This window comes from Cucurbita pepo, chromosome LG06 (assembly GCF_002806865.2).
Source record: "Cucurbita pepo subsp. pepo cultivar mu-cu-16 chromosome LG06, ASM280686v2, whole genome shotgun sequence".
NCBI classification, from domain to species: domain Eukaryota; kingdom Viridiplantae; phylum Streptophyta; class Magnoliopsida; order Cucurbitales; family Cucurbitaceae; genus Cucurbita; species Cucurbita pepo.
The window spans coordinates 2,704,042-2,719,219 of record NC_036643.1 but is presented as its reverse complement, the minus strand read 5'-3'; the positions used below and the strand labels follow the sequence as shown (position 1 = coordinate 2,719,219).

The 15,178-nt window shown below is 32.2% G+C and overlaps 1 protein-coding gene, 1 long non-coding RNA gene and 1 other non-coding gene across 19 annotated transcripts in view; 1 reads left to right on the top strand and 2 right to left on the bottom strand.

The window, feature by feature from the left end:
- Nucleotides 1-873: 873 nt before the first annotated feature.
- LOC111797322 lies at nt 874-12,955 on the top strand. Of its 11 annotated transcripts, XR_002815524.1 has the most exons (8): nt 874-1,039; nt 1,225-1,370; nt 5,092-5,149; nt 6,946-7,251; nt 7,361-7,435; nt 7,542-7,616; nt 8,749-8,810; nt 12,626-12,955. It is a non-coding gene; the product is annotated as an uncharacterized LOC111797322 (long non-coding RNA). The 11 variants fall into 11 exon arrangements; XR_002815519.1 differs by having other exon boundaries at nt 7,542-8,810; XR_002815522.1 differs by lacking the exon at nt 12,626-12,955 and having other exon boundaries at nt 8,749-9,754.
- TRNAV-AAC lies at nt 2,782-2,855 on the bottom strand. Its single transcript has one exon. It is a non-coding gene; the product is annotated as a tRNA-Val (tRNA).
- LOC111797321 (MADS-box transcription factor 23-like) overlaps nt 4,286-15,178 on the bottom strand; it is a 13,013-nt gene continuing 2,120 nt past the window's right edge. For 2 of the 7 annotated variants that reach the window (XR_002815512.1, XR_002815511.1), the window contains exons 3-9: nt 7,859-7,937; nt 6,561-6,622; nt 6,285-6,384; nt 6,152-6,193; nt 5,995-6,078; nt 5,356-5,870; nt 4,286-4,372 (exon numbers count right to left, since the gene is read on the bottom strand). Coding sequence is in view for 2 of the 7 variants with exons in the window: in XM_023680299.1 (XP_023536067.1) it covers nt 5,682-5,870; nt 5,995-6,078; nt 6,152-6,193; nt 6,285-6,384; nt 6,561-6,622; nt 7,859-7,937 (556 nt within the window). In the remaining 5 variants the exon portion in view is untranslated. Of the gene's footprint in view, nt 4,373-5,163; nt 5,871-5,994; nt 6,079-6,151; nt 6,194-6,284; nt 6,385-6,560; nt 6,623-7,858; nt 7,938-15,178 lie in introns of those variants that run through there. The other 5 variants (XR_002815513.1, XR_002815514.1, XM_023680300.1 and 2 more) reach the window with 5 other exon arrangements.

Genomic DNA, 15,178 nt, shown 5'->3' with positions numbered 1-15,178 from the left:
TTTTTAATCTTGAATTTCCCGCTTTTTATTGTTTTCAATTCGTTTTACCGCATCTTTAGGCATTATTTAACCTAGATTTGGGTAAAGCCTAAAATATCTCCATCCTAGAAAATATCTTAGTACAAGTGGCACTTGAGTCCTAAAATATCTCCATCCTCTCATATGCAGAAAATAATATTTAAATTGGGTTAATTATTTAACCTTTTCCAACGCCCGACACGTAGCAAGAAAGAGGATTCCCAACTCACGTTCGTCCTTTTATCTTTTCTTTTAAGTAAATTAATTTAAAATTACCTTTTTTGTTTATAATTTTTTTCTTTCTTGTTCGAGTTGTCGGTAGATATTTAATTATTCATTCTCTTTTGGGATTAAAAAATAAAGAAAAATATCTGAATTAACCGTATTAATTTATTCCTTTTTCATTTTTTTTATTATGAAAATTTAGAAATTTAATTAATGAGCATTTATCCAAATAAAATATAATAAATAAAATTAATATTTGAGAATTTAATTCAAATTAATACATCTATTCTCTAAATCTAAATCAGATAATGAATTTATAAGTAAAAGAATACATCTCCATTGGTACGAGTCATTTTGGAGAAACCCAAACAAAGCATGAGAGCTTATAAGACAATATTATACTATTGTGGAGACAGGTCATTCTTAATCCAAAAAACTTAAAATATAAATTGATATTTTCTTGTAGTCAAATTTATTAAAATATTTTTTAAATTGAAGAATTAAATATTGGGAAGCGGAAGCTGTCATATTCTTAAATTCGATAAATGCACAATATTGGAAATATTTTATGATATTATAAATTATAACCAACTACAAAGTACGAAGCGTGCTATATCCTCAGGTCTTCTTCCGTCTCATCGTGACTATAAATATCTCCCTAATTCTCGTTTTTAGTTTTCTTTTCGAGTGTCTAGAGAAATCAAACATCAAATTACTCTGCCTCTTCGTCGCCCAGTCCCAGCGTTTTCGGTCTCCTCCCGCGAGTCATCGCATGCTATCCATTTCTTCTGTTCAGGTTTTCATTCGTTCTCTTAGAACTCTTCCTCGGAGTTTTGTTCTTATAGAACTTACATTGATCTCCATTTTCGTGCTTCTCAACTTACATTCATGCTTACTACGCGCGTCTTTGATATAACTTCCCGCTCTGATTTTATTTCAATACAGTTGAGTTCGTATTCTGCTATTTTTGTGTCTTCTCAGTTCGATCACTTCCTGCATCGGCATGGAATATCGCCTCGGAAGATAGTTCTCAGATCTGTTTGGTTAGCTTCAATCCGCGAGGAGAAGAAAACTGAAAAAAGCGAGAGTCCGAGCTCAACTGTTCCTCTGTGCCTGCGGATTACCAGGTAATCTTGTTTCTAGCGTATTCTTGTGAACCGAACGAAGTATCACGATGTGGAATCGCTTGATTGTAGATTCACTTTTCGTCGTAAGTTGTCTGCTCGCTTTTACGTACTTACTACGTTTTTTCTTACTGAGAAGCAGTGCTTGATCTAGTGCACGATATTTACAGTTCGTCTTTCCGTTTCACACTGCATCTGTTTGGATTAATCTGAAGCGAACATAAAATTATGAGTGAAGGACTGATGCGGTCTGGCATTTTATTTCACCTGTCTCTATGTGTCCGCGCGTGTATGTGTGTGACAATATAATACGACTTTGTTTATTTGTTTTTATTTTGTCGTTGTTCGCTTTACTCGTCAGATCATTTGTTATATTGAGATATTGACAAGGATGCTTGCTTTTGTGCTTGTACGTAATCTTTAAACACGAATTTCATAGCACTTGCATAATACGATAGTTGAAAATGGTAGAGCAGGATGTTTCATTGCTTCAAGTGTTTGGTTCTTTTGATACCGTACCGGATTTAAGTTCTCAAAGTATTCTGGAGATGACCTTTAGTTTTCCTTTATGTTTTTGTGTCTTTATGCATTAGAGATTCCATGGACAAGGTTATCTGTTTTTATATTTGCGCATCCGTAACTTGTTTGGTCGTAGGCACACGAAATGAAACTGACTTGTTTATAAGAAATTAATTATGGATAATATTTATTAATTAATAATGAGTTCAGATTCATGCTCTGTTGAATGCTATATTTGTCGCATTCATTAAAATCATGCTTTTAGTAGACTTAGTTACACAAGATCATCTTCGATGCCTTTGTGTGTAGGGTACTGTAAGTTTCGTTGTTACTTAGTACTCATATGAGTTAGTAGTTGTTAACTCGCCTCCTGAAGCATGGTAGCAATCTTGAATAAGCAATAGTTAAACACTATTTATTCTTTTATTCTGTACTTTTAATTGCTTTGGCAAAAACGTTGGAATCTGAAGACACGTCTGTTTACTTTTGCTCTCTTTTTTTTAAAGTTCTGTTTGCAATTATCTCTAGATGATTAACCTGCGTTTAGGAAACAATCTTCAACATTCATTTGGTTGGTGTTGTATGGGAAAAGTCATCACGATCTGTTTATTCCTAGGAGAATGCTTTCTTGGGGTCCTGACAACAATACATTATATATATATATATATATATATATATATATAGATAGATAGATAGTTGGAATTTTGGGATTAGAATTAAGACTGTAAGCTATGAGTGAGTTACTTATATAGTGTTTTTATAATTGAGCTAAAAATTAATATACATTGGTTTGAACCAGTTAGCCAAGCCCAGGGCTTGGCTTTTCGTTACCTTTTCCCTATTTTGATCTATGGTACAAATTTAAAACACATGACATTAGTTGGTCAAATAGCAGTGGCATCGCCCAAACTTGAACTGGAGACCTTTAGTGTGTTAGACTAACGTGATAACCAACTACACCACGATACCAAATGATACACAAATATTGTTCCGTATGAAGATACAATATAATAAAGACTGTAAGCCTGCTGCTATAAGAGTACAAACCGACGGTGGAGTAAAAAGAAAGATGAAATAAGGGTTTTAAACCTTAGTTCCGTGGCCATCATTAAAGAAAAGATTGAAAACAAGGATATGTTTTTTACATTTCAAGAAAGACCACTTGTAAATACAGTCTTCAAATTTGAATTTGTGAATCCGTTCTGTAGTATATGATACCTACATAGATTGTTCAAAAATGGATGATAGCAGTTGTTCTAGTCTAAGATCATTCTCTCTGATGTAGAACAGGAATTGTAAGAATGTGAGAACCATAATAGTGAGGATGGTAAACAGACATTGAACTAGAGTTATAAACGCCAATTTATTATAGGTTTGGATTGAACAATATTTTGTTGGGTGTAGCACCACTGCACCACACCCCTATCTGTGGTGTTCCATCATGTGTCTGGTGACCATCATTGAATTAAGCTTACGATGAAGGTTCTTTGGGGGTTTTTGTATTAAAAAAATGTACATCACCCCACATCCAAGATGGTCCGCTCCTCTTGTTTTGATTACAATCACTATTATTTGTGCTAAAGCCGTTTTCATCCTTATATCCTCATTGATGTAATTTTATTCCTGATCGTGTTGTTACCTAGTTTCTTCCTTTTTAGCTTTCAAATGATCTTTTTCAAAGTCAGTGTCTTATTTTTTTTATTTTTTTATTTTTAATAGGAAAGGAACATTTCATCGATAGATTGAAATAAACTACAAAAGAGTCCGAACAAGAGGATTTACAAAAAAAAAACTCTTCCACTGTGAAATGAGGGAAGAAGGGGTGTAATTACAAAAGGAGGTTGTGTTTTTTACACCACAAAAGAGAAAAGCAAGTAGTATTCTGCATGGTTGTGTCAAAATTTGGTTGTTTTTCTGTGAAGACTCGAGTGTTGTGTTCTTTCCAAATACTCCAGAATAAAGCTCTGATGAGTTTTTTTTCCTGTTTTTATTGGATGTCCTGTGAGAATGTCGGAAAGGAAAGTGTGATTTTTGTTGGGGAAGGCAGTAAACCAACCGAAGGATGCAATCAGCATGATCAAGTGTATCTGTGTTTCAGCATCCCTGTAACAAAGAGGACATAATTGTGGGAGAGATAGAGCCAAGGGAGCCTCCTTTGTAGACAATCTTGAGTTATGATGCATGAATGGCTGAGCTCCCATATAAAACTTTTGATCTTCTTAGGGTAAGCCCCTTTTCCAATATGAGAATAAATGTTATCACCTCCCGTGCAAGAAGAAGTCCATGTTTGAGAGAGGGACTTCGAAGAAAAAAATCTCATCCTTTTCAACGTTCCAAGGCCAGTAATCAGCATTCTGTGAGGAGGTAAATTGGGAAAGCAAGTTGGAGTGATTAACCCACTTTTCAATTTCAGCTTCTCTAATGTTCCTTCTGGAGAGAAGGTTCCCGGATCGATTCTCAGAGGACCAACAATTTCTTGCAGTCACCTGCATTCCGTTATCTGTTAGTACCTCCCATAGGCATTTTATATCTAATAATCATAGGTGTTCATGCATGCCATGTTTATTTTTTTTGTTACTGAAAATAGGAATAATTTAACTAGATCATTCGCCTATTCTATTTATGCATTGTGCACATTATTGAAGGTCAGTGGCTCTAAGCTAGCTAGGAAATACATACAAGTTGGTAGCTAGATTATTTTCGATTCTCTAGAGGCCTCGTTTAGTTTATAAGCTGTTATTAAGATTGTTCTCTGCGAAAGTACTTTGAATATTGATTGTTTCTGTGATGTGCAATGCAATATGTTTGAGAACCATTTGTAATTCTTTTTCCATCATTTTCTGCCATTTATAACATATCTATTTGGGGAAGTTCTTGTTTGTGTAAGGTGGTCCCAAACTTTATGTGTATATTAGCAACCTGGCGAGCATAATCCTTCATCCAGTTACACTATATTGCCAACAATTGGAACATCTCATATATAACGTCTATGGAGTTGGGCTCTTCCCTTCCATATTTAATTGATTACTTACCTTAAAAATTGAATTTATGCTGTTGGGAAAATCATTATTTGCAGTGATGTACTGATTAAATTATTGTCTTGGATTTATAATGACTCTGTTTAGTAGAGATGGTTTTTTTTTTAATAATAATTTATTTATTAAATTTCTTTGCTGAATTGTGGCTTACTCTAATGTTATGCAAGTTATCTGCTAAACAGACTGCTGGAACAGTTTACTGTAGTTGAGCAAGAGAGATTCAAGGTAAATACTATACGTCCTTTCATGATGAATATCATAAACAACTCTTGGGTGGAAATTAGTATATAGGATAAATGTTATTTTTAATCTACTTGTTTCCTTTTCTGGACGATTCTCCAGAATTTTCCTTTATTATATCGCAAGCATCAGTCATAAAATAAGTATGAACATTTGAACCTAGCCGATTATAATGAAGATAGCAAACAGACCTTAAGATTTCTGGAAAATGAAGTGTGCATGCTGGTGCGGTTCCAATTATTTTTTGTTTTGCATAGTCTTCTCTTCACATAAATACGCTTGTTTTAATCACCACAAACTAGACAAATCTGGTTTCTTTTGGTATGGAATAATCCGCTACTCTACCACATTTCGTCGATTGAAAGATAATTAGCAACCATACACCGTTTTCTTGATGCAAAATAAGATACATCTTCCTGGTTGGTGTAGGGTGTCTTTTTGCTAGCGTAGCTATAGTCTGCTGCAACCATCAAAAGAACAAGATTGAAATAGTGACCCTGGAAAAGTTCATTTGTATTCATGTAGAACATTTATGAATTGTTTCATAATTGTACCCTAGTTTTGTAGCTCTTTCTGGTGCCTCATGGTCTTGTGGCTGTGGCTGGCTGAGCTGAAGGTCGATAGGTATGCCTGCATCCTCTCCAACACTAAGTCCGTTTGTAAGACTGCTTATGTGTGCTCCATTGGCATCTTTTGTTCCATAGACCTAGGATGGTGAAAATTTTGTTTTCAGGGTAACTAAGCAACACAAAGTTTTATTGGTTTAACAATTTAATCCTTCAGTTTCTTTTCGGGAATAATTAAGTTGTTCCAGTTATCTACATCTGTACCTTTTCGTGTAATTCCAGATTTTCTTGACGAATTAGGTTTACCTTCTTATAAAGTTCCGTATTGTCTTGGTGAATTAGGTTTACCTGTATCAAAAAGAAGGATATTTAGCATCCAAAATAATTAAGAACAGGAATTTCAGAGCCGTAGTTCCTTAACCTTTCTATTTAGGTCTTGTATCTCATCCATTAAGATTTTGTCCTGCTCAAAGAAGCGAAAAGTTCAGTAAAACACCAAATGCATTTAACAATGGATTTAACAAATGCATTTAACAATTGATATAGTTAGATACCTTCTTCATACGGATGCCACGGAGACTTATCTCCAATTGATTTTCTAGATTCTGCAGATCTTTGACGCTTAGACCAGTCAGCTCTTCACCCATCATTTGCCTGTAATTATTATCTATTAGTTATGTTTTGAACTTTTCTAAGTTTCATTTTCTCTCAGTTTGCGTATCAGCTTTAACTTGAGCAACATGTGGAAGTATGTTAGGAAATATACATTTGGATCATGCTTTTATCAAGTAACATGTAACGACATAGAATAGAATAGGATATGTTAGTACCGATGATTTTCATGTAAGCTCTGCAGTTGCTGCCGTAACATTGCTGCTTCCCTTTGCCAATACTACTGATTAAAAATCAGAATATAATTTCCTTTCTATTTAGAAATATAGGAGTATGCCTTCTATATACAGCCGCAGAAATGTATTAAGCTAGCAGAGTATATCGAGAAGCATTTCTGAAAATGAAGGTAGTTAACATGATAATTGTTGAAGTTTAAGACTGATGTAATTGTTCAAACACATTTCTATCACTATATGTACAAAGAGTAATTGAATGCATCAATATTCAAATACAATAGCATGAAAAAAAAAAAAAAAAAAAAAACTAGAGAGAACCTTTTTTCTATATTGCTTTCTTTTTTGATCCAAGAGCTGCTGAATGCAGCAGGAGAGAAGAGAATGGGAAAGAAAAAGGAACGACCATTGAAAGAGTGATGGAATCAATTGACGAATGGTAACAAAAGCAATTGGCGAAGGGATGACTACAGGTGGTGGCAAGCGATGAAAGCTGGGAGGAAAGGAGGAGAAGAAGGGTAGTGGGCCCAAGAGCTTTTGAACGAGGCAAGAGAGAAGAAATGAGGATAAAAAAAAAAGACTGGCAAATGGTGACGGAAACGACCAACAAACCGACCGGAAAACAACGAAGGGACAACAACCGGCGGCTTCTGTGGCACGCAAGGGGGACTTTGAGGTTTGTCATTTCATTATAACCAAAAAAAAAAAAAAAAAAAAATTTTCAGNTGCTCTTTGTTTTTATCTTTCTGGACTTAGTGCTGAATCATCTGTTTGATTTTGTTCAGCAACATCACTCGCTCAAGAATCCCAGATTCATGCTCTCACGACTGTTGTTTAGGATCTTTCTTTCAGCATGTCAGGTAAATAGAAGGTTTGTGTAACATCTCTTTTACGCAAAATAATTTGCATATATAATTTTAATGTTTGTCTCAATGAGGTATAAATATGTTCCTAACACCTTGACAGAAGTATCGATGGGTACTAATACGTCCAAATTCACAATCATTCTGGATGCAACTAGCAAAGCCAGTAATTCACCAGGTCTGTTCTTCTTATCCTAGTCAAATTTCTAAACCCTCCTCTCCTCCCCACCCCCACATTCCACAACATACTCGTACTAGCAATAACTGTGATGTGCAATACCTATTAGTCATCATCGTATCAGAATCTTTACTAATAGGAAATCTAGAAATTTGTGTTTCAACAAACATACATGATTCTTTGGCTAATATGTCTGATATCCAGAGGAAAGGAAAAATAATAGTTCTTGTGCTAAAGAATACCTTGACTTCAGAAGTCGAGTTCCCAAGCTGATGGTGCTCCTCTTTTGTTTTATTATATCGTTCTATTAGTGTTTTCATGCTGGTAATACAACAAATAAACCATGAGTTAGAGATGGAAGTCCTCTTCCTATTTCATAAATGGATTATCATATGAAAAACATAATGATATTTGCAAGAAATGAAAATTTATTGGGAAGACATGGAAAGTTGAAAATAAAACAATTACCTTGCGAGCCTTATCAATAGGATGACCCTATTTACTCCTGATTCCTTTTAATCTAGTTTTCCCAGATAAACCTAAACTCTTAATCTCATAAAGTCGGCCCTTTACCTTTTCAAGATTCTCCTCAGAATTCTATGGAAGAACATCAAATTTTCTGGTAGGTAGAATGAAATTTGTAGTCTCATGACAACATTAGAGGGGTGGTAAATAAGGTTGCCTAACAATTGAACGAATCTTTTCATTAAATCCAATGGCCAGTTTATCCTACGATATCCAAAGTTGAATTCAAACAAATAAATTTTAACAAGTTCACCTATTATGCAGATAATAATGAAATAATATTCAGAACTATGTTCAAAACAATACATGGTCAGCAATAAAATTTACAATTTATCAATGAATTCATATTAGAGTATGAACAGCACTTAAATTGAAGAGGTGGGATAGAGAGTTTAAACACAAATTTGCGACCTATGATGAAACCTAATTCTCAATGTGTCTCCATGAATATTTTAGTGCCAGCCAGTTCTTTTGTTGCCTAACTTATTGCATGGAGATATAGGTTAGCGAATGGGGCGTTGATAATTGAATATATTGCCTTTTCTAATCTGTAGAGACATGCATCATGCACTTTAAATGTCTTCCAGTTGAATGGTGCAAATTTTAGGTATCTACATTATGGAGTGTCACGTTGCTCAAAGTAAAGGATTCCTTGCACTCATCGGTCAGGTATGCCTACATATTCTTAAATCTTCCATGGGTTAGTTGTATGATTTAAGCCCTAGAATGTTTAATCTGAGTTAACGTAAAATTTTATGTGAATATTTATGGTGCACTCTTTTACCCTCTTTGTTTTGCCAATCATCTTGCTAGTTACAGAAACGAGAAATTCATTAAACTGAAAACATGACCAAAAAAAAATTTAAAGATAGAGTATCTCGTAGAAAATTATGATTATAAGGTTCACTGGGGAAATCTTCTGTTTTACATAGGAATAAAACTTCATCAACGAGATACAACTGTAAGACAAAAGCTAAAGGAGTTGCAAGAATCTTCTCCATTGGCACAAACCACTCAGAACCATTACAAAGACCCAATAACGAACAAGAAAAAAAAAAAAAAAAGGACTCGTACAACGAAAAACACTTGAGCAAACAAAACAAAGTGAAACTTGCAAAGAAAGAGTCTAAATAACCAAAAACGCAACCTCAATGGCCGCCCTCAGAAAACCAAGAAGACAACGCCTGAGAACCATAGAACTCCGAAACAAAAGGCCCGAAAACAGAGCCAAATAGAAAAATAGAGGAAAAACTAAGATTCCTCAACCAAATAGAAAAACCACCAAGGAGAAAAGCAAAATTGAGCCCCATAACACCAAGAGAGAATCACTGAACCCAAACCTCAAGAGAACAAACAAACATCAAAAACAAATTCCTGGTGAGTCCATGGAAGGAATTGTACGCATCTCAAGACCACAAGCATTTATAAAAGGATTTAAGTTATGCATTAGTAGAGGTAACAAAAATTCAGTTTTTCCGAATGACCTGCCTCTCTTCTTTTAAAAAGAGTCTTCTATCTACAATGCCCAGAAAATGGTCTTAATGGCATTGAGCCTCACCTCATTTCTTTCTTATGTAAAAAAATGTTTTCCTCTAAGCTTCATACTTGGGAAGTCAAAGAAATAGGAAATAATATAAAGATCCTCAAGATGTGATTTGTACGAAAGGAACCAGGTGTACAACTTTCAAGCTCTCCTATCTATCCTTACCCTTACCAGTTAGCATACAAACATCGAACATACCCATAAGAGAAATTCACACCTTGACTTCTATAGTCTGAAAACCTCTTGTTACCAAAAGGCCCAGTCTTAGGAAATCTTCACAAAAATAAACCAAACCCCTCTCATTGGTTCATTAAAGGTCTACAACAATTACCGTTGACTCTAGCAATTCGAAGATGGTAAATAAAGAATATATTCATAACGTCGTGAATGGATTCATCTGCAATTTTAAAGGGCATATAAAAAAAAGGCAGCCTAAGAAGAGGAGTCAAAACAAAACCTGAACCAATTACATGGGGCCCTATACAATATTTACAATAATTCTTAGAAACATTAATGAAAACGGAGGCATTAAACTAGGTGAGCTACGCCTCAGAAATCTTTTCCTACTCCTCTCAAGTTAAATGCCCCATAAAATGGAAAAACAAGCAACGCACTAAAGATATTGTCTGTTAAACCCAATAAACAAAACTCTTATCCTTAAACAATAATTCGGTTACAAGCCAAGCCAAAACCAAAGGACTCCTAAAGAACTATATAAAATGGCCAAAGTATATGATTTAGATCCTCAAGTACTTATCTTTAAAGAATCCACCACTACGACCCCAACGACATGGACGAATTCCTCTTCATATGGTCCGTAGTGTTAACTCTAGTTCAAACTTAAAGCGAATAGAGAGTGCCTAGACGAATGGAGACCCGATCAAAAATGGATGAAGAGCCAAATTAAAGCTCCCAAGACGGATTGGAGGTCAAACACAAACGTAGAAATCGCTTGTTTCCTTATCCAACAACCTGATATTACGGTTATCTAAACAACCTGATATAGAAAAGCCAATGAGAGGTTCACTGTTTTTCAAACAATTGGAAGGGAACCTCCCCCAAATTTTGCTCTTCCTAAGAGACGTTCCTGAAGATCTCTATGCACCTAATTTAATTTAAAATAGAAAACTGCTCTCCAGATAAGCAGCATGTTTTGACTTGTTCAAGTTGTTAGATGATAGCTTTTTTTCTTTTTATTTGATAAGAGTTAGGTTTTTAGTTTTTTCTGTTTTCTAAATCATATTCTTTGTTAGTTTAGAAATATATCATTCATCAAAATGTTATATACTAAACTAAAAAAATGATAAAAATTATATTAAAAAAAACTGACAAACTCTAGGCCATACATTTTGAATTTTTTTTAAGATTCACTTTTTGTATCGAAAAGATAATTCATATTCAAGTGTTTTATAATTTTTGTACTTGGCAAGTTATTTATTCATATTCAAGTGTTTTTTTTTATTTTAAATAATGGTTTATTTTCAACTAGATAAAATGGTATGATAAAAATTATATACACACATGATAATAGAACTATCATTGTTTACTTTTACTTTCTTTTTAACAAAATAAAATTCCATGTATTTTTCTTTCAACTTTTTATTGTGTTTATTATTTTTAAGAATAAATGCATCTGGCTGGTAGTAATTTGTTTATTCGCTATATATTTTTAGAAGCGGGTCCAACTTATTAAATTTAAACATTGAAGTATTAAACCTTCTCAATTAATACCATGGCGATGAGTATCCACCATTTTTGTTAATTAATTTTAATATTTAGTTATAGTTAATATCTGATTAAAAGAACCTAACTCATAAAGCATGAAATGAAAGTTAGACACTTGGAATTTATGTAGCTCTAGCTTTCTTGGTGAAAAATATTATGTGATCTTTCCTTTAATTGTATCGTGTAATGATGTGATATCATGTGATCTTTCCTTCGGCAGCAATGAAACCTTAAGTCAATCTGAATTGTTACCTTTTTCATTTCTGTGAATATTTGTGAAATTTTAAACAGCTATATATATATTTTTTAAAAAAATTATAATTCAATTTCATGATTACTTTTAAAAATGATTTAACTTGATGATGAATTTATTTTTATATTTTATTTCTTATTTTCATTATATGCCTCTATAACTCGGGTGTTATCCTACAAGTACGTGATTTTTTTCCATTGTTTTTAGCCTTTTGTTTTCTTTTCTGGAAAATAAATTTGTTTGATAATCACAACTTACAATTTGAAATTTTTTTGAAATTATAAAAAAAAAGTTTTGAAAAACACAATGAAGCAAGTTTTCGAAGCAGACTTTTTTTTTTATATGTTCTCTCATTTTCTTTTTTCTTCTCTTAATTCTCTGTCTATGTTTGATATCGCTCTCATTACTTTTCTATATCTATCTGTATACTTTTTTTCATTCTAATTTTTTTCGTCTAAATTGTTTGTGCTTATTTATTTCTTCTCTACTTGAAAGTTCTCTAAAATTTTCCCCCAAGTTTGATTTCTAATATATGACTTCTTTCTTTTTTAACCGTTTTTACAAAACTAAAACTAAGACTTTGTTAGAATCATTTGATTTTATATTTTTGTTTTTGAAAATTAAGTTATAAATAAAAAATGTAACAATTTTTTCAAATGTTATTTATGTAGGCAAACTCTTGTGTCTATAATTTTTTCTTATTTGCTTTGTTATCTTCTTTGATCAAGTTAAGTTTTGAAAACTTTTAAAATATTTATTTTGTTTTTGGAATTAGATTAAGAATCCAAATGTAATTGAAATTGTTAGGAAGTTATTATTTTGTTTTTAAAAAGAGACCAAAAATAGGAAATATAAATATTTATTTCCAATTCATTAGCTGTTATGAGGATATGAGCTTTTAGAATAGCCGTTACTAATGGGAAGAGTGAAGCCATTTATTATTGATACTGGGTATGATTTTAGGAAGAAGCTGTATTGGGAAGAAGTGGTTTCAAATGTTTTTTCTCCTCATTTCGTCTATTTGTTTCATCAGGGAGAAATAACCTATTTTTTGGTTATATGGTACGTGTTGTAATCAGAGATTGGTTGTTGATTTCTCTTTTTCCTTCTTTAGATAATAGACCTTTTTCCCCATTTAGATTTTTGTAACTTGTAACTCGGCACTTCTAAGGAACTTTTCTATTTAATACATTTTGTAGAATTATTTTATACCTTTTTAATGAATTGTAAAGGTTTAAGTTCTTGGAGAACAAGTTTACATCTATTTATAATATGTTCAAATTGGTGGGAAAATGTAGGTTGGATTCGTTTAATTTAGGTTCACTTTTTTAAATTATTTTTAAAATTTTGCTGATATTTAATCATAAATCTAATATTACTTTTAAAGTTCTTTTTATACTATCGTTTTAAAATATGAATTTAAATTATTGATTTAAAAGTGCATATGCATTGAAAAAAAATAGAATTTATATCAAATGATAAATAAAATAATAAAAATTTTAATGTCCTATCACAAGAAAAAGAAAAAAAATACAAGACAGAAACTTAAAAATAATCACAATAAAATGAGATGCAATGATTAGTTTCTACGATTTCTGTCATGTTACTTCTAATAAACTTTAAAATGTATTATGATAATAATGTCATACATTATTATGTGTTAAGTCTTCACCTTTACGTTTGTGTTTACTTGAATCTTTTATTAGACACAAAGGTTTAAATTTGTCATTTAATATTTTTCATTAATTTTTTCGCTTATATTTAAAACTTTTAACTATATTTTACTATTTCCAGAGATTTTCTCTTAAAAATAATTCTCTTACTAAAACCTTTTATTTTTTTTAAAAAAAACTGATGTTTCTGTAGAGGTGAAAGTTTTCCTTATGTTAAAAGACTAACATAATTTCACTAGTCTCTAAATATCAACATTTAGACGAGTAACTTATGGTATATTCTTCTATCTTCCTACTTAGAAACTACTCATGTTAGACTTAGTGGAAACCCTAAAAGAGAGATAAAGGGTGATGAAGTAAATGTTCTCCAGGGTTAGACTTAGTGGAAATCCTAAAAGAGAGATAAAGGGTGGTGATGGTGAGGATGATTGATATAAATTTACTATTTATTTATAATATTCCTAAGATTCCAATTTTTTTTCCAAAAAAAAGAATATATATTGTTTGGACGTTGCCCAATCAATAATCCAACCTTCTTTAAGAATAATAAAAAAAAAAAGCCGGAAATTTGATTAAAATTTTGCATATTTGTGCAAAATTATTAGTGGAAGCTGGAAAGTAGGTTGGACAGCTAAACACCTAAGTTTTTCCATTTATCCAACCATCCCTTCACCTTTTCTCTCTCCTCGTACCTCGTATAGATCAGCTTTTTGTGAGAGAATAAAGTTGAAAGGATGATCCCTCTCCAAAACACCTAGGAATATCAATAATCTAAAATTTACTAACTCGTCAACGTGACATGGATGAAGAGGGTACATAGAGTAGTCAACTACTTTGAGTTTTAAAGATGTCCAATAAAAATATGAACCTTTAGTTCGAATATCTTTACTTGAGGTAAGAACGGATAGTCCGTTCTTTATCACTTGTATATGAATTCAAAATAATCCTAAGTTGACTTTAAGGTACTATAAAGAGGTTCTAATTGAATTACATTCAAATTTCAATAATTAATTACCTTGAGAATTAGATCTTACAAACCTTTTTAACAACCTAACGTGTTATAAAATATCGAGGACTAGTTCATGAAGAGTGATTGGCTTGATGTTAGTTTCTAATGAGTGAGATGATGATTCACAAAGAGTGGGGATGACCAACTGAATTGAATTGAACCGACTTAATATTGAAAGACACTATGAAAATCACAAAAAAGATAATACCATAACGTTATTTATCCTTCTTGATCAATTGAACTTGGGATTCATTGAGGCCAAGTGATTCAAAGCAAAACATGTGTGGTGTGTTGTGCTCAGATTTTAAAACTTTTTCCTATTTCTACTCCGACATATATATTTTTTTTCTCTTTTTCTCAGTATACATATACTATTTCTTCCAAATTTCTAAAAAAAAAATAATAATAATAAAAAACAAAGAAGAAGAAGAAAAGAAAAAAAAGGGGAAAACCAAACATTATTTTTCGATTGAAATAGCAAATAAAATTGATCAGCTAAAAGACCTTAGTAACATTACTCTAGTTTCAAACAAAATATATACTTCGGTAAATGTATGAAAGCTTGTACTTAAGAGAGAGAAAGAGAGAAAAAAAAAAAAAAAAACTAATTCAAGTGAAAGTTGAGACTATACGCTAAACCAAGATTTTTTTAAAAAAAAAAAATAAATAAATAAATAACCAATACTCAATAAAAATAGCTTGTGAAATGATATTTAACTGTCCAACTTAATGGCCAATCTAAATATCTTTCACCTGAATGTGTATTTTCGACGAACAAATCTAAATATATTTTCGACAAACAAATCGGACAAAAAAAAAAAAAAAAAAAAAAAA